Source organism: Hemitrygon akajei, chromosome 6 (genome assembly GCF_048418815.1).
Source record: "Hemitrygon akajei chromosome 6, sHemAka1.3, whole genome shotgun sequence".
NCBI lineage: Eukaryota > Metazoa > Chordata > Chondrichthyes > Myliobatiformes > Dasyatidae > Hemitrygon > Hemitrygon akajei.
The window spans coordinates 94,665,026-94,691,563 of record NC_133129.1 but is presented as its reverse complement, the minus strand read 5'-3'; the positions used below and the strand labels follow the sequence as shown (position 1 = coordinate 94,691,563).

The 26,538-nt window shown below is 50.4% G+C and overlaps 1 protein-coding gene across 2 annotated transcripts in view; it reads left to right on the top strand.

Moving 5' to 3' along the window:
* LOC140729299 (uncharacterized) overlaps nt 1-26,538 on the top strand; it is a 70,211-nt gene that overhangs the window by 31,808 nt on the left and 11,865 nt on the right. For both annotated transcript variants that reach the window (XM_073048905.1, XM_073048906.1), the window contains exons 6-7: nt 17,151-17,197; nt 23,420-23,472. In XM_073048905.1, the coding sequence (XP_072905006.1) occupies nt 17,151-17,197; nt 23,420-23,472 (100 nt within the window). The remainder of the gene's footprint in view (nt 1-17,150; nt 17,198-23,419; nt 23,473-26,538) is intronic.

The following is a 26,538-nucleotide window of genomic DNA, read 5'->3' as shown; positions in this document are numbered from 1 at the left end:
TGTGTCAGTGTCACGGTGAGGGATGTGTCTGTGTAGTAGTGAGGGCTGTGTCGGTGTCATGGTGAGGGATGTGTCTGTGTAGTAGTGAGGGCTGTGTCAGTGTCATGGTGAGGGGGGTGTCTGTGTAGTAGTGAGGGCTGTGTCAGTGTCACGGTGAGAGGGGGGTGTCTGTGTAGTAGTGAGGGCTGTGTCAGTGTCATGGTGAGGGATGTGTCTGTGTAGTAGTGAGGGCTGTGTCGGTGTCATGGTGAGGGATGTGTCTGTGTAGTAGTGAGGGCTGTGTCAGTGTCACGGTGAGGGGGGTGTCTGTGTAGTAGTGAGGGCTGTGTCAGTGTCACGGTGAGGGATGTGTCTGTGTAGTAGTGAGGGCTGTGTCAGTGTCACGGTGAGGGGTGTGTCTGTGTAGTAGTGAGGGCTGTGTCAGTGTCACGGTGAGAGGTGTGTCTGTGTAGTAGTGAGGGCTGTGTCAGTGTCACGGTGAGGGATGTGTCTGTGTAGTAGTGAGGGCTGTGTCAGTGTCACGGTGAGGGGTGTGTCTGTGTAGTAGTGAGGGCTGTGTCAGTGTCACGGTGAGGGGTGTGTCTGTGTAGTAGTGAGGGCTGTGTCAGTGTCACGGTGAGAGGTGTGTCTGTGTAGTAGTGAGGGCTGTGTCAGTGTCACGGTGAGGGATGTGTCTGTGTAGTAGTGAGGGCTGTGTCAGTGTCACGGTGAGGGGTGTGTCTGTGTAGTAGTGAGGGCTGTGTCAGTGTCACGGTGAGGGATGTGTCTGTGTAGTAGTGAGGGCTGTGTCAGTGTCACGGTGAGGGATGTGTCTGTGTAGTAGTGAGGGCTGTGTCAGTGTCACGGTGAGGGGGGTGTCTGTGTAGTAGTGAGGGCTGTGTCGGTGTCACGGTGAGGGATGTGTCTGTGTAGTAGTGAGGGCTGTGTCAGTGTCACGGTGAGAGGGGGGTGTCTGTGTAGTAGTGAGGGCTGTGTCGGTGTCATGGTGAGGGGTGTGTCTGTGTAGTAGTGAGGGCTGTGTCAGTGTCACGGTGAGAGGGGGGTGTCTGTGTAGTAGTGAGGGCTGTGTCAGTGTCACGGTGAGGGGTGTGTCTGTGTAGTAGTGAGGGCTGTGTCAGTGTCACGGTGAGAGGGGGCTGTCTGTGTAGTAGTGAGGGCTGTGTCAGTGTCACGGTGAGGGGTGTGTCTGTGTAGTAGTGAGGGCTGTGTCGGTGTCACGGTGAGGGGTGTGTCTGTGTAGTAGTGAGGGCTGTGTCAGTGTCACGGTGAGGGGTGTGTCTGTGTAGTAGTGAGGGCTGTGTCAGTGTCACGGTGAGGGATGTGTCTGTGTAGTAGTGAGGGCTGTGTCAGTGTCACGGTGAGGGGGGTGTCTGTGTAGTAGTGAGGGCTGTGTCAGTGTCACGGTGAGAGGGGGGTGTCTGTGTAGTAGTGAGGGCTGTGTCGGTGTCGCGGTGAGAGGGGGGTGTCTGTGTAGTAGTGAGGGCTGTGTCAGTGTCACGGTGAGAGGGGGGTGTCTGTGTAGTAGTGAGGGCTGTGTCGGTGTCATGGTGAGGGATGTGTCTGTGTAGTAGTGAGGGCTGTGTCGGTGTCACGGTGAGAGGGGGGTGTCTGTGTAGTAGTGAGGGCTGTGTCGGTGTCATGGTGAGGGATGTGTCTGTGTAGTAGTGAGGGCTGTGTCAGTGTCACGGTGAGAGGTGTGTCTGTGTAGTAGTGAGGGCTGTGTCAGTGTCACGGTGAGAGGGGGGTGTCTGTGTAGTAGTGAGGGCTGTGTCAGTGTCACGGTGAGAGGGGGGTGTCTGTGTAGTAGTGAGGGCTGTGTCGGTGTCATGGTGAGGGATGTGTCTGTGTAGTAGTGAGGGCTGTGTCAGTGTCACGGTGAGAGGGGGGTGTCTGTGTAGTAGTGAGGGCTGTGTCGGTGTCATGGTGAGGGATGTGTCTGTGTAGTAGTGAGGGCTGTGTCAGTGTCACGGTGAGGGGTGTGTCTGTGTAGTTGTGAGGGCTGTGTCGGTGTCATGGTGAGGGATGTGTCTGTGTAGTAGTGAGGGCTGTGTCAGTGTCACGGTGAGGGGTGTGTCTGTGTAGTAGTGAGGGCTGTGTCAGTGTCACGGTGAGGGGTGTGTCTGTGTAGTAGTGAGGGCTGTGTCAGTGTCACGGTGAGGGGGGTGTCTGTGTAGTAGTGAGGGCTGTGTCAGTGTCACGGTGAGGGATGTGTCTGTGTAGTAGTGAGGGCTGTGTCAGTGTCACGGTGAGGGATGTGTCTGTGTAGTAGTGAGGGCTGTGTCAGTGTCACGGTGAGGGATGTGTCTGTGTAGTAGTGAGGGCTGTGTCAGTGTCACGGTGAGGGATGTGTCTGTGTAGTAGTGAGGGCTGTGTCAGTGTCACGGTGAGGGATGTGTCTGTGTAGTAGTGAGGGCTGTGTCAGTGTCACGGTGAGGGATGTGTCTGTGTAGTAGTGAGGGCTGTGTCAGTGTCACGGTGAGGGGGGTGTCTGTGTAGTAGTGAGGGCTGTGTCGGTGTCACGGTGAGGGATGTGTCTGTGTAGTAGTGAGGGCTGTGCCGGTGTCACGGTGAGAGGGGGGTGTCTGTGTAGTAGTGAGGGCTGTGTCAGTGTCACGGTGAGGGATGTGTCTGTGTAGTAGTGAGGGCTGTGTCAGTGTCACGGTGAGGGATGTGTCTGTGTAGTAGTGAGGGCTGTGTCGGTGTCACGGTGAGGGGTGTGTCTGTGTAGTAGTGAGGGCTGTGTCGGTGTCACGGTGAGGGATATGTCTGTGTAGTAGTGAGGGCTGTGTCTGTGTCACGGTGAGGGATGTGTCTGTGTAGTAGTGAGGGCTGTGTCAGTGTCACGGTGAGGGATGTGTCTGTGTAGTAGTGAGGGCTGTGTCAGTGTCACGGTGAGGGATGTGTCTGTGTAGTAGTGAGGGCTGTGTCAGTGTCACGGTGAGAGGGGGGTGTCTGTGTAGTAGTGAGGGCTGTGTCAGTGTCACGGTGAGGGGTGTGTCTGTGTAGTAGTGAGGGCTGTGTCGGTGTCACGGTGAGGGGTGTGTCTGTGTAGTAGTTAGGGCTGTGTCGGTGTCACGGTGAGAGGGGGGTGTCTGTGTAGTAGTGAGGGCTGTGTCGGTGTCATGGTGAGGGATGTGTCTGTGTAGTAGTGAGGGCTGTGTCAGTGTCACGGTGAGAGGTGTGTCTGTGTAGTAGTGAGGGCTGTGTCAGTGTCACGGTGAGAGGGGGGTGTCTGTGTAGTAGTGAGGGCTGTGTCAGTGTCACGGTGAGAGGGGGGTGTCTGTGTAGTAGTGAGGGCTGTGTCGGTGTCATGGTGAGGGATGTGTCTGTGTAGTAGTGAGGGCTGTGTCAGTGTCACGGTGAGAGGGGGGTGTCTGTGTAGTAGTGAGGGCTGTGTCGGTGTCACGGTGAGAGGTGTGTCTGTGTAGTAGTGAGGGCTGTGTCGGTGTCACGGTGAGGGGGGTGTCTGTGTAGTAGTGAGGGCTGTGTCAGTGTCACGGTGAGGGATGTGTCTGTGTAGTAGTGAGGGCTGTGTCAGTGTCACGGTGAGAGGGGGGTGTCTGTGTAGTAGTGAGGGCTGTGTCGGTGTCACGGTGAGGGGGGTGTCTGTGTAGTAGTGAGGGCTGTGTCGGTGTCATGGTGAGGGATGTGTCTGTGTAGTAGTGAGGGCTGTGTCAGTGTCACGGTGAGGGGTGTGTCTGTGTAGTAGTGAGGGCTGTGTCGGTGTCATGGTGAGGGATGTGTCTGTGTAGTAGTGAGGGCTGTGTCAGTGTCACGGTGAGAGGGGGGTGTCTGTGTAGTAGTGAGGGCTGTGTCGGTGTCACGGTGAGAGGGGGGTGTCTGTGTAGTAGTGAGGGCTGTGTCAGTGTCACGGTGAGGGATGTGTCTGTGTAGTAGTGAGGGCTGTGTCAGTGTCATGGTGAGGGATGTGTCTGTGTAGTAGTGAGGGCTGTGTCGGTGTCACGGTGAGAGGGGGGTGTCTGTGTAGTAGTGAGGGCTGTGTCAGTGTCACGGTGAGAGGGGGGTGTCTGTGTAGTAGTGAGGGCTGTGTCAGTGTCACGGTGAGAGGGGGGTGTCTGTGTAGTAGTGAGGGCTGTGTCAGTGTCACGGTGAGGGATGTGTCTGTGTAGTAGTGAGGGCTGTGTCAGTGTCACGGTGAGAGGGGGGTGTCTGTGTAGTAGTGAGGGCTGTGCCGGTGTCACGGTGAGAGGGGGGTGTCTGTGTAGTAGTGAGGGCTGTGCCGGTGTCACGGTGAGAGGGGGGTGTCTGTGTAGTAGTGAGGGCTGTGTCAGTGTCATGGTGAGGGGGGTGTCTGTGTAGTAGTGAGGGCTGTGTCAGTGTCACGGTGAGGGGTGTGTCTGTGTAGTAGTGAGGGCTGTGTCAGTGTCACGGTGAGGGGTGTGTCTGTGTAGTAGTGAGGGCTGTGTCAGTGTCATGGTGAGGGATGTGTCTGTGTAGTAGTGAGGGCTGTGTCAGTGTCACGGTGAGAGGGGATGTCTGTGTATTAGTGAGGGCTGTGTCAGTGTCATGGTGAGGGATGTGTCTGTGTAGTAGTGAGGGCTGTGTCAGTGTCACGGTGAGGGGTGTGTCTGTGTAGTAGTGAGGGCTGTGTCAGTGTCATGGTGAGGGATGTCTGTGTAGTAGTGAGGGCTGTGTCGGTGTCACGGTGAGAGGGGGGTGTCTGTGTAGTAGTGAGGGCTGTGTCGGTGTCACGGTGAGAGGGGGGTGTCTGTGTAGTAGTGAGGGCTGTGTCAGTGTCACGGTGAGGGGTGTGTCTGTGTAGTAGTGAGGGCTGTGTCAGTGTCACGGTGAGGGGTGTGTCTGTGTAGTAGTGAGGGCTGTGTCAGTGTCACGGTGAGGGGGGTGTCTGTGTAGTAGTGAGGGCTGTGTCAGTGTCACGGTGAGGGATGTGTCTGTGTAGTAGTGAGGGCTGTGTCAGTGTCATGGTGAGGGGGGTGTCTGTGTAGTAGTGAGGGCTGTGTCGGTGTCACGGTGAGGGATGTGTCTGTGTAGTAGTGAGGGCTGTGTCAGTGTCACGGTGAGAGGGGGGTGTCTGTGTAATAGTGAGGGCTGTGTCGGTGTCATGGTGAGGGGTGTGTCTGTGTAGTAGTGAGGGCTGTGTCAGTGTCACGGTGAGAGGGGGGTGTCTGTGTAGTAGTGAGGGCTGTGTCAGTGTCACGGTGAGGGGTGTGTCTGTGTAGTAGTGAGGGCTGTGTCAGTGTTACGGTGAGAGGGGGGTGTCTGTGTAGTAGTGAGGGCTGTGTCAGTGTCACGGTGAGGGGTGTGTCTGTGTAGTAGTGAGGGCTGTGTCGGTGTCACGGTGAGGGGTGTGTCTGTGTAGTAGTGAGGGCTGTGTCAGTGTCACGGTGAGGGGTGTGTCTGTGTAGTAGTGAGGGCTGTGTCAGTGTCACGGTGAGGGATGTGTCTGTGTAGTAGTGAGGGCTGTGTCAGTGTCACGGTGAGGGGGGTGTCTGTGTAGTAGTGAGGGCTGTGTCAGTGTCACGGTGAGAGGGGGGTGTCTGTGTAGTAGTGAGGGCTGTGTCGGTGTCGCGGTGAGAGGGGGGTGTCTGTGTAGTAGTGAGGGCTGTGTCAGTGTCACGGTGAGAGGGGGGTGTCTGTGTAGTAGTGAGGGCTGTGTCGGTGTCATGGTGAGGGATGTGTCTGTGTAGTAGTGAGGGCTGTGTCGGTGTCACGGTGAGAGGGGGGTGTCTGTGTAGTAGTGAGGGCTGTGTCGGTGTCATGGTGAGGGATGTGTCTGTGTAGTAGTGAGGGCTGTGTCAGTGTCACGGTGAGAGGTGTGTCTGTGTAGTAGTGAGGGCTGTGTCAGTGTCACGGTGAGAGGGGGGTGTCTGTGTAGTAGTGAGGGCTGTGTCAGTGTCACGGTGAGAGGGGGGTGTCTGTGTAGTAGTGAGGGCTGTGTCGGTGTCATGGTGAGGGATGTGTCTGTGTAGTAGTGAGGGCTGTGTCAGTGTCACGGTGAGAGGGGGGTGTCTGTGTAGTAGTGAGGGCTGTGTCGGTGTCATGGTGAGGGATGTGTCTGTGTAGTAGTGAGGGCTGTGTCAGTGTCACGGTGAGGGGTGTGTCTGTGTAGTTGTGAGGGCTGTGTCGGTGTCATGGTGAGGGATGTGTCTGTGTAGTAGTGAGGGCTGTGTCAGTGTCACGGTGAGGGGTGTGTCTGTGTAGTAGTGAGGGCTGTGTCAGTGTCACGGTGAGGGGTGTGTCTGTGTAGTAGTGAGGGCTGTGTCAGTGTCACGGTGAGGGGGGTGTCTGTGTAGTAGTGAGGGCTGTGTCAGTGTCACGGTGAGGGATGTGTCTGTGTAGTAGTGAGGGCTGTGTCAGTGTCACGGTGAGGGATGTGTCTGTGTAGTAGTGAGGGCTGTGTCAGTGTCACGGTGAGGGATGTGTCTGTGTAGTAGTGAGGGCTGTGTCAGTGTCACGGTGAGGGATGTGTCTGTGTAGTAGTGAGGGCTGTGTCAGTGTCACGGTGAGGGATGTGTCTGTGTAGTAGTGAGGGCTGTGTCAGTGTCACGGTGAGGGATGTGTCTGTGTAGTAGTGAGGGCTGTGTCAGTGTCACGGTGAGGGGGGTGTCTGTGTAGTAGTGAGGGCTGTGTCGGTGTCACGGTGAGGGATGTGTCTGTGTAGTAGTGAGGGCTGTGCCGGTGTCACGGTGAGAGGGGGGTGTCTGTGTAGTAGTGAGGGCTGTGTCAGTGTCACGGTGAGGGATGTGTCTGTGTAGTAGTGAGGGCTGTGTCAGTGTCACGGTGAGGGATGTGTCTGTGTAGTAGTGAGGGCTGTGTCGGTGTCACGGTGAGGGGTGTGTCTGTGTAGTAGTGAGGGCTGTGTCGGTGTCACGGTGAGGGATATGTCTGTGTAGTAGTGAGGGCTGTGTCTGTGTCACGGTGAGGGATGTGTCTGTGTAGTAGTGAGGGCTGTGTCAGTGTCACGGTGAGGGATGTGTCTGTGTAGTAGTGAGGGCTGTGTCAGTGTCACGGTGAGGGATGTGTCTGTGTAGTAGTGAGGGCTGTGTCAGTGTCACGGTGAGAGGGGGGTGTCTGTGTAGTAGTGAGGGCTGTGTCAGTGTCACGGTGAGGGGTGTGTCTGTGTAGTAGTGAGGGCTGTGTCGGTGTCACGGTGAGGGGTGTGTCTGTGTAGTAGTTAGGGCTGTGTCGGTGTCACGGTGAGAGGGGGGTGTCTGTGTAGTAGTGAGGGCTGTGTCGGTGTCATGGTGAGGGATGTGTCTGTGTAGTAGTGAGGGCTGTGTCAGTGTCACGGTGAGAGGTGTGTCTGTGTAGTAGTGAGGGCTGTGTCAGTGTCACGGTGAGAGGGGGGTGTCTGTGTAGTAGTGAGGGCTGTGTCAGTGTCACGGTGAGAGGGGGGTGTCTGTGTAGTAGTGAGGGCTGTGTCGGTGTCATGGTGAGGGATGTGTCTGTGTAGTAGTGAGGGCTGTGTCAGTGTCACGGTGAGAGGGGGGTGTCTGTGTAGTAGTGAGGGCTGTGTCGGTGTCACGGTGAGAGGTGTGTCTGTGTAGTAGTGAGGGCTGTGTCGGTGTCACGGTGAGGGGGGTGTCTGTGTAGTAGTGAGGGCTGTGTCAGTGTCACGGTGAGGGATGTGTCTGTGTAGTAGTGAGGGCTGTGTCAGTGTCACGGTGAGAGGGGGGTGTCTGTGTAGTAGTGAGGGCTGTGTCGGTGTCACGGTGAGGGGGGTGTCTGTGTAGTAGTGAGGGCTGTGTCGGTGTCATGGTGAGGGATGTGTCTGTGTAGTAGTGAGGGCTGTGTCAGTGTCACGGTGAGGGGTGTGTCTGTGTAGTAGTGAGGGCTGTGTCGGTGTCATGGTGAGGGATGTGTCTGTGTAGTAGTGAGGGCTGTGTCAGTGTCACGGTGAGAGGGGGGTGTCTGTGTAGTAGTGAGGGCTGTGTCGGTGTCACGGTGAGAGGGGGGTGTCTGTGTAGTAGTGAGGGCTGTGTCAGTGTCACGGTGAGGGATGTGTCTGTGTAGTAGTGAGGGCTGTGTCAGTGTCATGGTGAGGGATGTGTCTGTGTAGTAGTGAGGGCTGTGTCGGTGTCACGGTGAGAGGGGGGTGTCTGTGTAGTAGTGAGGGCTGTGTCAGTGTCACGGTGAGAGGGGGGTGTCTGTGTAGTAGTGAGGGCTGTGTCAGTGTCACGGTGAGAGGGGGGTGTCTGTGTAGTAGTGAGGGCTGTGTCAGTGTCACGGTGAGGGATGTGTCTGTGTAGTAGTGAGGGCTGTGTCAGTGTCACGGTGAGAGGGGGGTGTCTGTGTAGTAGTGAGGGCTGTGCCGGTGTCACGGTGAGAGGGGGGTGTCTGTGTAGTAGTGAGGGCTGTGCCGGTGTCACGGTGAGAGGGGGGTGTCTGTGTAGTAGTGAGGGCTGTGTCAGTGTCATGGTGAGGGGGGTGTCTGTGTAGTAGTGAGGGCTGTGTCAGTGTCACGGTGAGGGGTGTGTCTGTGTAGTAGTGAGGGCTGTGTCAGTGTCACGGTGAGGGGTGTGTCTGTGTAGTAGTGAGGGCTGTGTCAGTGTCATGGTGAGGGATGTGTCTGTGTAGTAGTGAGGGCTGTGTCAGTGTCACGGTGAGAGGGGATGTCTGTGTATTAGTGAGGGCTGTGTCAGTGTCATGGTGAGGGATGTGTCTGTGTAGTAGTGAGGGCTGTGTCAGTGTCACGGTGAGGGGTGTGTCTGTGTAGTAGTGAGGGCTGTGTCAGTGTCATGGTGAGGGATGTGTCTGTGTAGTAGTGAGGGCTGTGTCGGTGTCACGGTGAGAGGGGGGTGTCTGTGTAGTAGTGAGGGCTGTGTCGGTGTCACGGTGAGAGGGGGGTGTCTGTGTAGTAGTGAGGGCTGTGTCAGTGTCACGGTGAGGGGTGTGTCTGTGTAGTAGTGAGGGCAGTGTCAGTGTCACGGTGAGGGGTGTGTCTGTGTAGTAGTGAGGGCTGTGTCAGTGTCACGGTGAGGGGGGTGTCTGTGTAGTAGTGAGGGCTGTGTCAGTGTCACGGTGAGGGATGTGTCTGTGTAGTAGTGAGGGCTGTGTCAGTGTCACGGTGAGGGATGTGTCTGTGTAGTAGTGAGGGCTGTGTCAGTGTCACGGTGAGGGATGTGTCTGTGTAGTAGTGAGGGCTGTGTCAGTGTCACGGTGAGGGGTGTGTCTGTGTAGTAGTGAGGGCTGTGTCAGTGTCACGGTGAGGGATGTGTCTGTGTAGTAGTGAGGGCTGTGCCGGTGTCACGGTGAGAGGGGGGTGTCTGTGTAGTAGTGAGGGCTGTGTCGGTGTCACGGTGAGGGGTGTGTCTGTGTAGTAGTGAGGGCTGTGTCAGTGTCACGGTGAGGGATGTGTCTGTGTAGTAGTGAGGGCTGTGTCAGTGTCACGGTGAGGGATGTGTCTGTGTAGTAGTGAGGGCTGTGTCAGTGTCACGGTGAGGGATGTGTCTGTGTAGTAGTGAGGGCTGTGTCAGTGTCACGGTGAGGGGTGTGTCTGTGTAGTAGTGAGTGCTGTGTCAGTGTCATGGTGAGGGATGTGTCTGTGTAGTAGTGAGGGCTGTGTCAGTGTCACGGTGAGGGATGTGTCTGTGTAGTAGTGAGGGCTGTGTCAGTGTCATGGTGAGGGATGTGTCTGTGTAGTAGTGAGGGCTGTGTCAGTGTCACGGTGAGGGATGTGTCTGTGTAGTAGTGAGGGCTGTGTCAGTGTCATGGTGAGGGATGTGTCTGTGTAGTAGTGAGGGCTGTGTCAGTGTCACGGTGAGGGGTGTGTCTGTGTAGTAGTGAGGGCTGTGTCAGTGTCATGGTGAGGGATGTGTCTGTGTAGTAGTGAGGGTTGTGTCAGTGTCATGGTGAGGGATGTGTCTGTGTAGTAGTGAGGGCTGTGTCAGTGTCACGGTGAGGGATGTGTCTGCGTAATAGTGAGGGCTGTGCCGGTGTCACGGTGAGGGATGTGTCTGTGTAGTAGTGAGGGCTGTGTCGGTGTCACGGTGAGGGGGGTGTCTGTGTAGTAGTGAGGGCTGTGTCGGTGTCACGGTGAGGGGGGTGTCTGTGTAGTAGTGAGGGCTGTGTCGGTGTCATGGTGAGGGATGTGTCTGTGTAGTAGTGAGGGCTGTGTCAGTGTCACGGTGAGGGGTGTGTCTGTGTAGTAGTGAGGGCTGTGTCGGTGTCATGGTGAGGGATGTGTCTGTGTAGTAGTGAGGGCTGTGTCAGTGTCACGGTGAGAGGGGGGTGTCTGTGTAGTAGTGAGGGCTGTGTCAGTGTCACGGTGAGGGATGTGTCTGTGTAGTAGTGAGGGCTGTGTCAGTGTCACGGTGAGGGATGTGTCTGTGTAGTAGTGAGGGCTGTGTCAGTGTCACGGTGAGAGGGGGGTGTCTGTGTAGTAGTGAGGGCTGTGTCGGTGTCACGGTGAGAGGGGGGTGTCTGTGTAGTAGTGAGGGCTGTGTCGGTGTCATGGTGAGGGGTGTGTCTGTGTAGTAGTGAGGGCTGTGTCAGTGTCACGGTGAGGGATGTGTCTGTGTAGTAGTGAGGGCTGTGTCAGTGTCACGGTGAGGGGTGTGTCTGTGTAGTAGTGAGGGCTGTGTCAGTGTCACGGTGAGAGGGGGGTGTCTGTGTAGTAGTGAGGGCTGTGTCAGTGTCACGGTGAGGGATGTGTCTGTGTAGTAGTGAGGGCTGTGTCAGTGTCACGGTGAGAGGGGGGTGTCTGTGTAGTAGTGAGGGCTGTGTCAGTGTCACGGTGAGGGATGTGTCTGTGTAGTAGTGAGGGCTGTGTCAGTGTCACGGTGAGAGGGGGGTGTCTGTGTAGTAGTGAGGGCTGTGTCAGTGTCACGGTGAGGGATGTGTCTGTGTAGTAGTGAGGGCTGTGTCAGTGTCACGGTGAGGGATGTGTCTGTGTAGTAGTGAGGGCTGTGTCAGTGTCACGGTGAGGGGTGTGTCTGTGTAGTAGTGAGGGCTGTGTCAGTGTCACGGTGAGGGGTGTGTCTGTGTAGTAGTGAGGGCTGTGTCAGTGTCACGGTGAGGGATGTGTCTGTGTAGTAGTGAGGGCTGTGTCAGTGTCACGGTGAGGGGTGTGTCTGTGTAGTAGTGAGGGCTGTGTCAGTGTCACGGTGAGGGGTGTGTCTGTGTAGTAGTGAGACATGTCACCGCTGTAAGACATGAAATGTTCCTTCCATCCAGTTACATAGTTAGCTCTCCCTAGATTGCCTGCGATGTAATCTTCCAGACTAGTCTTCCATGTGGTACCCTGCAAAGTCTTTGCTGAAATAACACCTCATCAATCTTCAAGGTTACCTCTTCAGAAACAGATTTGCGACACAAAATTCTCACACACAAAGCCACGCTGATGGCTCCTAATAGGCCCTTGTCTATCCAAATGCTGGTAGGCCTTGCCCCTCAGAATCCCCTCCATTAAATTACTGACATTAACAGGAGTTGACGTTGGACTCAGTGGCCTGTAGTCCCCGGATTGTCTTTGCTGTCCTTCTTAAATTATGTACCACACCAGACAACCTCCAGTCTTCCGGAACTTCTACTGTGGCTAAAGAAGAAGCAAATATCTCAGCAAGGGCCTCTGCAATTTCCTCCCCAGCCTCCCACAAGGATTGAGGTTGGAACTTTGTAGGTTCCAAGATGGCTACAGTATCGGATAATAAACAACTGTTTTGTCGTATAAGGAGGCCACTTGACCGATTGTGATATGATATCCCAGTTACTCCATCCTTCTCCGCCTCTCTGCCCCCTCTGTGGGAGGAGATGGTAGCACCCAGGGGAAAATGCGTGCACACACAACATCATCAGCACTGGAGAGGAAGAGGAGGAGTCAAAATAAGAAGGTGAGGGAAAGGGAGAAAGAAGTACAAGGAGTTAGATGATAGGTGAAACTGGGAGATGTGGAAGCATGGATGGAAAAGAGTAAACAATTGGCGTTTTGGGCCGAGACCTGAAAAGAATGAACAATCAACATCTCAGCCAAGGCCCATTCACTGCTTGAGTTGACAGTGAGGATAGACATTATATACCTTCTTTTTTTGTTAGTGAAGGGGTTTAAAGGAGTCTGGGGTGGCACGATAATGTAGTGGTTAGCATAATGCTATTACAGTGACAGTAACCTGGGTTCATTTCCCACCGCTGCCTGTAAGCAGTCTGTGTATTCTCCCTGCGACTGTGTGGGTTTCCTTTGTCTTCCTTCCACACTCCAGAGATGTTCTGGTTAATAGATTAATTGGTCATCTGGGTATAATTGGGCAGCGGGGCTCACTGGGCAGGAAGAGTCTGTTTCCATGATGTGTCTTTAAATAAAATAAAATAAAGTAAATGAAATGAACCAAGTGGTGACATTATGTGCCATGTGCCAACAATATTTTTGTACCTGCCATTGGTCCACCAACCCTGGTTGAACATACACTCAGTAGCCACTTTATTAAGTACAGGAGTGGAACCCACTGTGGTCTTCCACTTCAAAGTGTGACGTGTTGTGCATTCAGAGATGCTCTTCTGCACAGCACTGTCATAACTCATGGTTATTTGAGTTACTGTTGCTGTTCCATCATCTTACCATAGAACCATAGAACACTACAGCACAGTGCAGACTCTTCAGCCCTCCATGTTGTGTCGACCCATATAATCCTTAAAAAAAAGTACTAAACCCTCACTACCCCATAACCCTCCATTTTTCTTTCACCCATGTGCCTGTCCAAGAGGCTCTTAAATACCCCTAATGTTTTAGCCTCCACCACCATCCCTGGCAAGTCATTCCAGGCACTCACAACCTTCTGTGTAAAAAAAACTTACCCCTGATGTCTCCCCTAAACTTCCCTCTCTTAATTTTGTACCCAGGCCCTCTGGTGTTTGCTATTGGTGCTCTGGGAAACAGGTACAGACTATCCCTACCTATGCCTCTCATAATCTTGTAGACCTCTATCAAGTCCCCTCTCATTCTTCTATGCTCCAAAGAGAAAAGTCCCAGCTCTGCTAACCTTGCTTCATATGACTTGTTCTCCAATCCAGGCAACATCCTGGTAAATCTCCTCTGCACCCTCTCCATAGCTTCCACATCCTTCCTATAATGAGGTGACCAGAATTGAACACAATACTCTAAGTGCGGTCTCACCAGAGATTTGTAGAGTTGCAACATGACCTCTCTACTCTTGAACTCAATCCCCCTGTCAATGAAGCTGAGCAACCAATGGGCCTTCTTAACTACCCTATCAACCTGTGCAGCGACCTTGAGGGATGTATGGATTTGAACCCCAAGGTCCCTTTGTTCATCCACACTCTTAAGTAACTGACCATTAATCCTGTACTCAGTCTTCTGGTTTGTCCTTCCAAAATGCATCATCTCACACTCGTCCGGATTGAACTCCATCTGCCATTTTTCTGCCCAACTCTGCAGCCTGTCTATATCCTCTTGTAACCTTCGACAACCTACAGCTCCATCCACAACTCCTCCAATCTTCGTGTCATCCACAAACTTACTCACCCATCCTTCTGCCTTTCCATCCAGGTCATTTATAAAAATCACAAATAGCAGGGGTCCCAGGACAGATCCCTGCGGCACTCCACTAGTCACTGACCTCCAGGCAGAATACTTTCCTTCCACAACTACCCTCTGCTTTCTTCCTTTAAGCCAATTTTTTATCCAAACAGTCAAGGTTCCACTTATCCCATGCCTCATGACTTTCTGGATGAGTCTCTCATGAGGAACCTTGTCAAATGCTTTGCTGAAGTCCATGTAGACCACATCCACTGCCCTACCCTCAACAATTTCTTTTGTTACCTCTTCAAAAAACTCAAAAAACTCAATCTGGCTCATGAGGCACGATCTTCCCTTCACAAAGCCATGTTGACTATTCATGAGTAGACTGTACTTCTCCAAATGCTCGTAGATCCTATCCTTAAGAATCCTTTCCAGTAGTTTGCATACCACCGACGTAAGACTCACTGGTCTATAGTTCCCAGGTTTCTCCCTATTACCTTTTTTAAACAAGGGAACTACATTTGCCATTCTCCAGTCCTCCGGCACTTCCCCTGCAGCCAAAGAGGATTCAAAGATCATAGCTAATGCTCCTGCGATCTCTTCTCTCAATTCCCACAACAACCTGGGGTGTATCATATCCGGCCCTGGGAATTTATAAATTTTAATGTTTTTAAGAAGATCCAGCACTTATTCTTCCTTAATCTCCATATTGTCAGCACACAGACCCACTCTACTTCGACCTCATCCTGATCAAGATCCTTTTCACTTGTGAATACTGAAGCAAAGTATTCATTTAAGATCTCCCCAACCTCCTCCGCCTCCAGGCACATGTTGCCCTCTTTATCCTTTAGCGGTCCCACCTTCATTCTCGTCATCCTCCTATTCTTCACATACGCATAGAACGCCTTGGGGTTCTCCTTAATTCTACATGCCAAAGCCTTCTCATGCCCCCTTCAAGCTCTCCTAAGTCCTTTCTTTAGCTCATTCCTGGCTACTCTATATTTCTCATAAGCCCCTCCTACTTCCTGCTTCTTATATCTAACATATGCTTCCTTTTTCCTCTTGACGAGTTGCCTCACATGTTTCATCAGCCATGGTTCCCTTTTCCTACCATTTTTCCCTTGCCTCAGTGGGACAAACCTATCCTGAACCCAGCTCAAGTGGTCCCTAAACTTCTCCCACATTACTTCTGTGCTTTCCCCTTTGAACATCTGTTTCAAATTTACTCTTGCTAGTTCCTGCCTCAACCCTTCAAAGTTAGCCCTTCCCCAGTTAGGCACTTTACTATTTTGTCTGATTTTATCCCTCTCCATAGCTATGCTGAAGCTAAGGGAGTTGCGGTCACTCTCACCAAAATGCTCCCCCACCAAGAGGTCTGTCACCTGACCAGGTTCATTACCCAGAACTAGATCCAGTATAGCCTCTCCTCTCGTCGGCCGGTCCACATACTGTGTCAGGAATCCTACGAGAACACACCTGACAAATTCAGCCCCATCTGTCCCCCTCGTACTCGGGAGGTGCCAGTCAATATGAGGGAAGTTGAAATCACCCATAACTACTACCCTGTATTTCCTGCACCATTCTAAAATCTGCCTGCTTATCTGCTCCTCAGTGTCCCTAGGGCCATTTGGGAGCCTATAGACTACTCCCAGCACAGTGATTGATCCTTTCCTATTTCTGACTTCCACCCAGACCGATTCCGTGGACACTCCTTCTACAGCGTCCTCCCTTTCTATAGCCATGATACTATCCCTGACCAGCAATGCCACTCTCCCCCCCCCCCTTTTCTACCTCCCATTCTATTCCTTTTAAAACACCTGAACCCCAGGACCTGCATCATCCAATCCTGCCCTTCGTCCAACCATGTTTCTGTAACGGCCACAACATCGTAATTCCACATACTAATCCATGCTCTAAGTTCATCCTCCTTGTTCCTAATACTCCTAGTATTGAAATAGACACATTTCAACCCCTTTAACTGGCTACAATTATGATCTGTCCCCTGCCTGTCCTTCCTCATCAACTCAGAACTTTTAGCATCATACCCTTGTCCTTCTACCTTAATCCCTGCACTCCTATTCTGATTCCCGCCTCCCCCGCCAAACTAGTTTAAACCCTCCCCAACAGCTCTATCAAACCTGCCCGCCAGGATATTGGTCCCCCTGGGATTCAAGTGCAACCCGTCCTTTTTGTACAGGTCACACCCGCCCCAGAAGAGGTCCCAATGATCCAGAAATCTGAATCCCTGCCCCCTGATCCAATCCCTCAGCCACACATTTATCCTCCACCTCATTCTATTCCTATTCTCACTGTCGCATGGCACAGGTAGTAATCCCGAGATTACTACCTTTGAGGTCCTGCTTTTCAACTTCCTTCCTAACTCCCTGTAGTCTTCTTTCAGAAATTCTTCCCTTTTCCTACCTATGTCATTGGTACCAATATGTACCATGACCTCTGGCTGTTCTCCCTCCCACCACAGAATATCTTGGATGTGATCAGAAACAACCTGGACCCTGGCACCTGGGAGGCAAACTACCATCCGAGTTTCTTTCCTGCGTCCACAGAATCACCTGTCTGAACCCCTGACTATAGAGTCCCCTATCACTACTGCCTTCCTCTTCCTTTCCCTACCCTTCTGAGCCACAAGGCCAGACTCTGTGCCAGAGGCACGGCCGTTGTCACTTCCCCCTGGTAGGCTGCCCCCCCCCCCCCAACAGTACTCAAACAGGAGTACTTATTGTCAATGGGTACAGCCACAGGGGTACTCTCTAGTACCTGACTCTTCCCCTTCCCTCTCCTGACTGTGACCCATTTCTCTGTCCCCCGTGGCCCCGGAGTGACCACCTGTCTGTAACTCCTCTCTATCACTTCCTCACTCTGCCTGACCAGATGAAGGTCATCGAGCTGCAGCTCCAGTTCCCTAACACGATCCCTTAGGAGTTGCATCTCGATGCACCGGGTGCAGATGTGGCTGTCCGGGGCGCCGGGAGACTCCAGGAACTCCCACATCTGACACCGACCACAGAAAACTGGCCTCACACACATACTAGCTCCTTGTGCAATCAACAATCTTGAACCAGCCTGACCATTCTCCTCTGACCTCTCTCATTAACAAGGTGCTTTCGCCCACAGAACTGCTGCTCACTAGACTTTTTGTTGCTTTTAGCTTAATTTTCTGTAAATGCTTGAGACTGTTGTGTGTGGAAATCCTCGGAAAGCAGCAGTTTCTGAGTTACTCAAACCACCCCATCTGGCACCAAAAATCATTCCATGGTCAAAGTCACTCCCATCACATTTCTTCTCCATTCTGATAGTTGGTCTGTGCAGCAACTGAACCTCTTGACCATGTCTGCATTCTTTTATGCATTGAGTTGCTGCCACCTGATTGGCTGATTAAATATTTGCATTAAGAGCAGGTATATAGGCATATGTTTTATGCTCTATGGAAAACTGTTCACCGCCATCTTCCCAGTGCCACAGGGTTGGATGTAGACCATTGCTCTCCATATACATCCTGTCTGTTATCAATGGATGTATGGCTGTCACCTGTAATGAGTTGGCTAACATGTGATTGGCTAATTAGATAGTTGCATTAATGATCAGGTCTATGGATGTACCTAATGAAATGGCCACTGAATATATAAGCAAGCACATATTGTTCCACATTTAATATTATTCTCTCACTTTTTCACAGTGCGCCAGCTGTAAGTGGAGACAAGAATGTTCATCAATGTCAGGAAGGTACAGTGGCACCTGGTGAAGTATTAATATTGGGGTTGGTGTTACCCAGATCTCAAAGTCTAAGTTGCATTCTGATGGGTTAAGGGTGTGGTTATGCACTCCTCAGACTCCAGAAGATCAAACCCAGCAAAGAGCCACCAAACTTACCTGCTCCCAATGTGGCCTCCTCTTAAATTGACAAGACCAAGGAGGAGACTAGATGACCGTTTTGTCAACACCCATGTTCAACCCACAGTGGTCATCCTGGACTCCCAGATGCAAACTATTTCAACTCCCCTTTCTTTACCCACACTGACCCGTCCGTCCTCAGCCTTCTCTTCTGCCAGGATGAACCTCTACACAAAATGGAGGAGTAACACCCCAGTACCACCTGGATAGTCTACAAATCAATGGCAGGATCATTGAGTTTAGGTAGCCTGTTTTCTTACCTCCACTTCTCTCCTTCTATCCTCCAGTCCTCCCACTTTTGTCCTTCTTACCACACTCCCTACAAACCCTCCCCTCACCTCCACTTCATCATTCTCCCCCACCTGGTTGTCCTCCCTCCCTCCCCATCTTGTTCCAGACACATACATCTCTCCCCTAATGGGCTCCATTTTCACCTACTTTACTTATAAAAATCCATCATTCTGTTTCCGCTTATCTCCCTCTAGCAGTTGCCTCCAACCTTCACTCTGCTCTCCCCACACCTCACTCCATCGGGTTGATTCCTGCTTTTCTCTTTCTCTCTCTGTCATTCACCTGTCAATCCATCGTCTCTGTCCCCACTCACCCTCCCACCTGGCACAGCCTTCCCATCATCTCGCACTCCTCCTCAGTCCACCAATCACTTCAGAATCCCCTCTCACATTTCCCCTTCTCCTCATTATAATTGGCTATCTCACCTCTCCTCTCCCCGTCCTCATGCAGAATTTTGACCCCAAACATTGATTATTCCTTTCCTCCCACAGATGCTGCATGACCCGCTGAGTTCCTCCAGCAGATTGCTTTGTGACCCACATTACCCTCCCTCTAGCCCTCCCACACACCCCTGGAAAACCATCTGGTCAAAAGGAACTTGGCTCAAGCAAAGAAACATTCAATATCATCATTACATGTCATGTAGTGTGGGTGATCATGATTGTTCTTGGCAATTTTTTCTACAGAATGTGGTTTGCCTTCTGCTGGGCAGTGTCTATACAAGATGGGTGACCCCGGCCATTATCAATACTCTTCAGAGATTGTCTGCCTGGTGTCAGTACTCGCATAATCAGGACTTGTGATCTGCACCGGCTGCTCGTATGACCATCCACCACCTGCTCCCATGGCTTCACGTGACCCTGATCAGGAAGAGGTCGGGGGGGCTAAGTAGGTGCTACACCTTGCCCAAGGGTGACTTCCAGGCTAGCAGAGGGAAGGAGCGTCTTTCACCTCCACCCCAGAGCAGGGGAGACTGAGGATCAGTCTACAGCAGGGGGTTTCCAACCTGGGATCCACGGACCCCTTGAGTAATGGTATTGGTCCATGGTATAAATAAGATTGGGAACCCCTGGTCCATATTCTGAGCCCAGCAACTACATGTGATCTTATGTCCATAGACATAGGAGCAGAATTAACCATTAAAAAATGCTCACAATATTCCAAATGCATTCTGACCAGTCTCTGCAGAACATCCTTGCCATTATATTCTAGTTCAAGTTCAAGTTTATTGGCAATTAGCCATATACAGGTATACCACCAATCAAGGCAGTGTTCCTCTGGACCAAGATATGCAACACAGTACACATAATTCACACACATAACACATAACTACCACAGATAAATTAGCAAATAATAATGTACATACATGATGTTGTTCATCGACTATAGCTCAGCATTTTATACCATCGTTCTCACAATTCTGATTGAGAAGTTGCAGAGCCTGGCCTCTGTACCTCCCTCTGCAACTGGATCCTCGACTTCCTAACTGGAGCGAGAGATGCTGACTAGTGGAGTGGTGCCGCAACAACAACCTGGCACTTAACGTCAGTAAGATGAAAGAGCTGATTGTGGACTTCAGGAAGGGTAAGACGAAGGAGTACATACCGATCCTCATAGAGGGATCAGAAGTGGAGAGAGTGAGCAGCTTCAGGTTCTTTGGTGTCAAGATCTCTGAGGATCTAACCTGGTCCCAACATATCGATGTAGTTATAAAGAAGGCAAGACAAAGGCTATACTTTATTAAGAGTTTGAAGAGATTTGACATGTCAACAAATACACTCAAAAACTTCTATAGTTGTACCGTGGAGAACATTCTGACAGGCTGCAACACTGTTTGGTATGAAGGGGGATGGTACTGCACAGGACCAAAAGAAGCTGCAGAATATTGTAAATCTAGTCAGCGGTGTCTCAGAAAGGCAGCATCCATTATTAAGGACCTCCAGCACCCAGAACATGCCCTTTTCTCACTGTTACCATCAGGTAGGAGGTACAGAAGCCTGAAGACACACACTCAGCGATTCAGGAACAGCTTCTTTCCCTCTGCCATCCGATTCCTAAATGGACATTGAAGCTTTGGACACTAACTCACTTTTTTTTCAATATACAGTATTTCTGTTTTTGTACATGTTTTAAAAAATCTATTCACTACACATAATTGATTTACTTGTTTATTTATTATTATGTTTTATTTTATTTATTGTTATTTTCTCTCTCTGCTAGATTATGTATTGCATTGAACTGCTGCTGCTAAGTTAACAAATTTCACGTCACATGCTGGTGATAATAAACCTGATTCTGATACAAGTTTAAAAAGTAAACAGTATAATGCTAGTGGCACTTCATATGTGATAAGACCTGTGTGGTGGCAGGGAGTTCAGTAGTCTTACAGCGTGGGTTAAAAAGCTGTTCCTATCCAAACAGTTCTTGTCCCAATGGTGGGGGGATATTTAGATAGTGATTGTTGGACAGATGGGAGGGATCATTAGCAATGCTAAGTGCCCTGCATATGCAGCACCCCTGATAATATCTCTGATGGGCAGAAGAGAGACAGTGATGATCCACTCAGTAGTCCTCACAATCCTTTGTTGGGACATGGACTCAGATACTTTGTAATTCCCACACCCAATGGTGATGCAGCTTCTCAGGACATTCTATAGATTGTAAAAATTGGTTAATATAACGAGTGATGTTAGGGGTTTGAGGTGAATGGGAAGGCCCAATTGCCTCAATCTCCTCCGGAAGCGGAGATGCCGCTGTGCTTTCTTGACTAAAGAGATGGCGTTGAGGGACCAGGTAAGATTGCCCATTACGTACACTCGCAGAAACATGGTGCTCCTAACTCTCTTTCTGCGGAAGCTGTGTACATGCAGTGAAGGGTGATCAGCTTGCACATTACTGAAGTCCACAATCAATGCCTTGGTCTTGTCCATGTTGATATTCAAGTTGGTGCACTTTCACCATTCTACCAGCCCCTTTCCCTCATTGTTGAGGCCAACCACTGTTGTGTCAACAGTGAGTTTGATGATTCGCTTTGACCGAGCATGCAGCTCTGGGGAGTGCCAGTTCTCAGTGTGGTGGAGCTAGAGGTGTTTCTGCCAGCACAGACCGGCTGTGACCTTTCTGTCCAAATTCCAGAATCCTGTTATAGAAAGAGGTGTTGAGACCCAAGGAGGACAGCTTCTGAGGTATGATTGTACTGAACACCGAGCTGAATGGTGCAAATGAGGCACCATTTTCCAGGAGGGACAGGATGGAGTGGAGTGCAGAGTCTATGGCATCATATGTGAATCTATCTGAGCAATAAGCGAACTGCAAAGGGTCCAAAGTTCTAGGAGGATGAGATTTAATGTGATCCATAACTAGCCGCTCAAAACACTTCATTATTGTTGAGGTCACTGCCAGCGGATAGTAGTTGTTGAAGCAGGTTACTGTCACCTTCTTAGGTATCAGGATGACGGTGGTCACGTTGAAACCTGAGGAGATAGTGAACTGTTCCAGATAGAACCGTCATGGTCAGAGAGTACTGTGGTACAGAAACAGGCCCCTTGGCCCATGTAGTCCATGCCAACCTATTTCTCTGCCCAGTCCCATCGACCTGCACCTGGACCATGGCCCTCCATGCCCTTCTCATCCAAGTACTTACACAAATGACTCTCAAATGTTGAAATTGAACCACCACCCACCAAAATAAATGCCAATATTGCATTTGCCTTCATTCCTACTGACTCAGTCAAGAAGTTAGCCTGAACGGAATCCTGCACTACAACTCCCAAGTCCCTTTGCAGCTCCAATTTCTGAATTCTGCCCCTGTTTAGAAAAGAGACCATAATGCATAGAAGCAGAATTAGACAATTCCACCCTTCGAGTCTGCTGGTCGATCACAGCTGAATTACTTTCCCTTTAATATCATTGTCCTGACTTCTCACCATAACCCTTGATGTCCTTACCAATCAAGAACCTATCAACCTCTGCTTTAAAATAGTCTACACTTTTATTCTTCCTGCCAAAGTTCATAACCTACACTTTCCTGAGTTGAAGTCCAGGAGTCAGAGTGTGTGTGTGGCATTTATTATCAAGATATCCACCATCCAGGCCATGCACACCACCAGATTCAGCAACAGCCATAACCCTACAACCATCAGGCTCCTGAACCAACAAGGATGACTTCACCCAGCACAAGTCTGAACAAAACCTATGGACTCACATTCAAGGACTCTACAATTCATGTTCTCAGTGTTATTTACTTATTTATTATTCTTATTTTGTATTTGCATGGTGTCTTCTTTTATGGATGGCGGGATGGAAATATGTCTCTACCAAGGGAGGCGTAAGGTGCTCCTTCCCTCCGCTAGCCAACGGGTCACTCTTGGGCAAGTGTAGCACCTGTTTAGCAACCCCCTCCTCCCCCCACCCCCAATCAGGGTCATGTGAAGTCACAGGAGCAGGTAATGGGTGATTGTATGAGCAGCTGGTGCATATCATCACAAATCCTGGCTATATGACCACTGATGCCAGGCAGACAATCTCTAAAGTGTATTGATAATGGCTGAGGGTCACCCATCCAGACATTGGTCACAAGAAGGCAATGGTAAACTGCTTCTTTAGAAAAATTTGCCAAGAACAATCATGGTCAAGAGACCACGATCACCCACATCAAATGACACGGGACATCATTTGCACTGTGTGCAATTTTTAAATTATTCTATTGTATTTTTGCTCTACTGTGAATGCCTGCAAGAAAATTAATCTCAGGGTAGTATTTGATGACAAATTCACTTTGAATTTTGGACGGACGGACTTGAATGAATTGCAAGGACATTTTCAACCATATTGTATGAAATGCATGCCTAACTGAACAAGGAAAGGAATGGTTATTGAACACAGATTCAATGCAGGAACTGTCAGCTCTATGAAATGCTACAGGAGGATATCTCGAACACCACCCAGGACTTTGAATGGCACCTTTCACCTGAGTGGTACACTCCACAGTGTAGGCTTCCCTCGCTCCTGCACTGGGCTGTCAACCTTTGGTCTTGTGTTCATGCACCACTGAAGCACCAACACCTCTCTTTTCCAAGATGGCGCCAAGCTAGTCTCCGTCAGTGTCACAGTTCATGCTTGGTTGCTTTTAAGGATTTGGGGGACACGGGGGTCAGGTTAGGGTTTGAGGACAGGGATGTGAAGGGATTATGAGGTCAGACCAGATTCTAAGTGTCCATTACGTGCTTGAAGGCCAGCGACATTGGACATCCACAATTGGATTTCAGGCAGACAGACATGTATAAGGGCTAGTACCCCCCCCCCCCACCCCCATCCCCGTGTCAGCAAGTTGTTGGTGTGTGTTCTGGAGATGGATTTCTATGTGGGCAGGAAGAATGAGATCTGATGAAACCCTGAGGTAGCAAATTGGTGTGACCAGAGTTCAAGGCCTAGTGTAAACGTTCCCAACATTGGCCAGTCCAGACTTCGAGGCATAATTTTTAGTGATTGGTGTGCCCTGGGTCAAGGCTGAGGATTGAGGTCAGGGGTCAAATTGGAAATTCAGAAGTCAAAGCCTGCTGGCTAGCACACATGAGGGAAACTCGTGCAGTCACAGGGAGAATGAGCAAGATTCTTTCTCTCAAAACACACACACACACACACACACAGACGTACAGTCAGTTGTGAAGGTAGCAATCGAACTGGATCTCTGGAGCTGTACCAACAGTAAGTATGTGAGTGGTCGAATGAGTTTCTAATAGGTTTTCTGTGATTATATTTCAGATGGCTCTGGGCCGACTCATAATTATGACATGCCTAACATGGTTGCCGCTGAGGTAAGACATCTTTCTTGGCTGGTTGAACTGAGAACACAAGTAAATTGATTATATCCCTGGTGATAACCTACAGACCCAGACTAGAATCATGGCACATGGTGGTTATTTTAACCATTGAATGTGGTAGAACAAGGCCATTCTGCCCCTTGAGTCTGGACTGGCTCCGAGCAGAACCAAATGGAGACACGAGAGACTGAAGATGCTGAAATCTGACCAACATGCAAGGTGTTGGAGGAACTCAGTGAGTCAGGCTGGCAATCTTTTGGGCTGAGGCTCTTTATCTGGATGGAAAGAAAGGAGAGAGATAGCCAGTACAAAGAGGTGGAGGGAAGGGATGGAGCAATAGCTAGCAGGTGATGGTGAGGGAGAGTGGGTGTAGCGGCAGAGGCTGGGAGGTGAGACGAGAAGGTGATAAAGTACTGAAGATGGTGGGATTCAATAGGAGAGGAAGGTGGAGCGTGGAACCAAGTGAGGGAGGTAGGGACGCCAGAATGGAACTGTATAGGGAAGGGAACTGCAGTTGTTCTCATTCATCTGTCTAACCTTCTCCTTATCTGGATCCACCCATCACCTACCAGCTCTTCCTCCATCCCTTTCTCTTCAATCCCCCATCACCTACCAGCTTTTGTTCCATCCTTTACACTCCCCACCTCCCCCACACTTATTTATTCTGGCCACCACCACTCTCTCTTTCAATCCCAAGGAAAGGCCTCAGCCCAAAGCGACGTCTGTCCATTTCCCTCCGCAGATGCTGCCTGACCCGCTGAGTTCCTCTGCTGTTTTGTTTCTCACCTAGTTGGGCAATCCCTTAAATTATAACAATCTCCTCCCTCCCCAACACGTTGTCCATCCTTCTACAAATGCTTCTCCCTAAAAATGTCTTCGGATCCTCTCAAAGCCTCCAGATGATCCAATGACCAATTAACCTACTTACTGGTACTTCTTTGGACTGTGGGAGGAAACCGGAGCACCCGGAGGAAACCCACATGGTCATGGGGAGAACGTAGAAACTCCTTACTGGTACTGTGAAGCATTTTGCTAACCATTATGCTACAGTGCCACTCTACGGTGTTGATGTTTTGAGCCAAGGCCCTTCATCAGGACTGAAAAGGATGGTGACTCTGGCTTCAGGCCCATTCCTCTCCAGTCCTGATGAAGGGTCTTGGTTTGAAATTCAATGATTTATTCCCATCTGTAGATGTTGTCTTACCTGCTGAGTTCCTCCAGCATTTTAGAGATAGATCACTTGTTACCTTGTCCATTTATGGTAAGAAGTATCTACCTGCGTAGTCCCTTGAAATAAGGACTAACCTTGTCCTCTTGACCTCCCAAACTACTTGGTCATGACCCTTGCACCTTCCTGTCTACTTGTACTGCACTCTCTCTAACACATTCTCTATTGTTATTGATTCACCCTGAGCTACCTCAATGCACTGTGTAATGAACAGATCTCAAAGGGCAGTATGTAAGGCTGGTAGATGGGCATCACAGGTTGATAGGGTCATAAAGAGAGCTGTTGGCACATTGGCCTTCATCAGCCAAAGTACTGCGTATGGGAATTGGGATATTATGTTGAAGTTTTATAAGCTGGTGAGGCCTAATTTGGAGTCTTGCGTGCAGTTCTGGTCACCTTCCTGTAGGATGGATATCAATAAGATTAAAAGAGTACAGAGAAACTTCACAAGAATGTTGCCTGGACTTGAGAACCTGGCTTATAGCAAGAAGGTTGAATAGGTCAGGACTTTATTGCTGGAATGTAGGAGAATGAGAGGAGGTTTGATAGAGGTATACAAATTATGAGGGGTATCGATAAGCAAGCAGGTCTTTTCCACTGAGGTTGGGTGAGTCTAGAATTAGAGGTCATGGGTTAAGGGTGAAAGGTGAAATATTTATTTAATTTTAATTTTATTTAGTTAGTTTAGTGATACAGCATGGACTAGGCCCTTCAGCCCTTCAATCCACGCCACCTCAGCAACCCCCCCCCCCCACCATTAACCCTAACCTAATCACAGGGCAATTTACGATGGCCATTTAACTTTCCCAGTACGTCTTTGGGCTGTGAGAGGAAAACCATGCACTCCCAGCAGAGGACGTACAGAGACTTCTTACCGAATGGCACCAGAATTAATCTCCGAACTCCGGACACCTTGAGCTGTGGTAGCATGGTGCCCGTGTGTTCAAGGGGAGCAAGAGGCGGAGCTTCTTCGCTCAGAGAGTGGTGAGAGTGTGGAACGAGCTGCCAGAGAAAGTGGTGGATGCAGGTTTGATTGCGGCATTTAAGAGAACTTTGGATAGGTTTATGGATGGGAGGGGGATAGTGGGCTATGGTCCCGGTGCAGGTCAGCGGGATTAGACAGAATAATAGTAATAATTAGGCAGTAATAATAATAGAATACACCTGAAGGACCTATTTCTGTGCTGTAGTGCATTATGACTCTAAGACAAGGTTTTCTCTGTGCCTCAGTACATGTGACAAGAATAAACCTATAGTAATGATGAATGGCAGAGCTGACGAACAGAGACAGCTTGCTGTGCAAGAGCAAGGATGCCAGCAGTTGGCAACACAAGTAGATAAATTGGTGAAGAAGACACACACAACACTTGCTTTCATTAGTCAAGGTAGAGAGAATGAGAGCTGAGTGGTTTCAGTATAACCCCATAAAATATTAGCTAGGCCTCATCTGTTCACACTATCGAGTGGATGGGGCTGTGCCGGAGAGGGCACAGAGGAGATCTGCCTGCAATAGAGTCCTTTTGGGTAAGTTCTGTTTGAAACTGGGGGGAAGCTGACATCTGTAGATTGAATTGTGAGGGCATGGATAGGATTGCAGGTGGGAAACTTTTCTCTGGAGCAGACCTGCTTAATATTAGAAGATTTTGGTTTAGGGTGAGGGATAAGAGTTTTTGAAGGGGGGGCGAGTCTAAGGAAATTTTCCACCCAGAGGTGGGGTTGGAATCTGGAACTCGCTGCCTAAGGATGTGGTGAAGGCAGAGACTCATAAGCTTTATCTAGACAAGCCCTTGGACCCAGTGCTGGTAAATGCATTGTAGATGGGTCAGGACAGA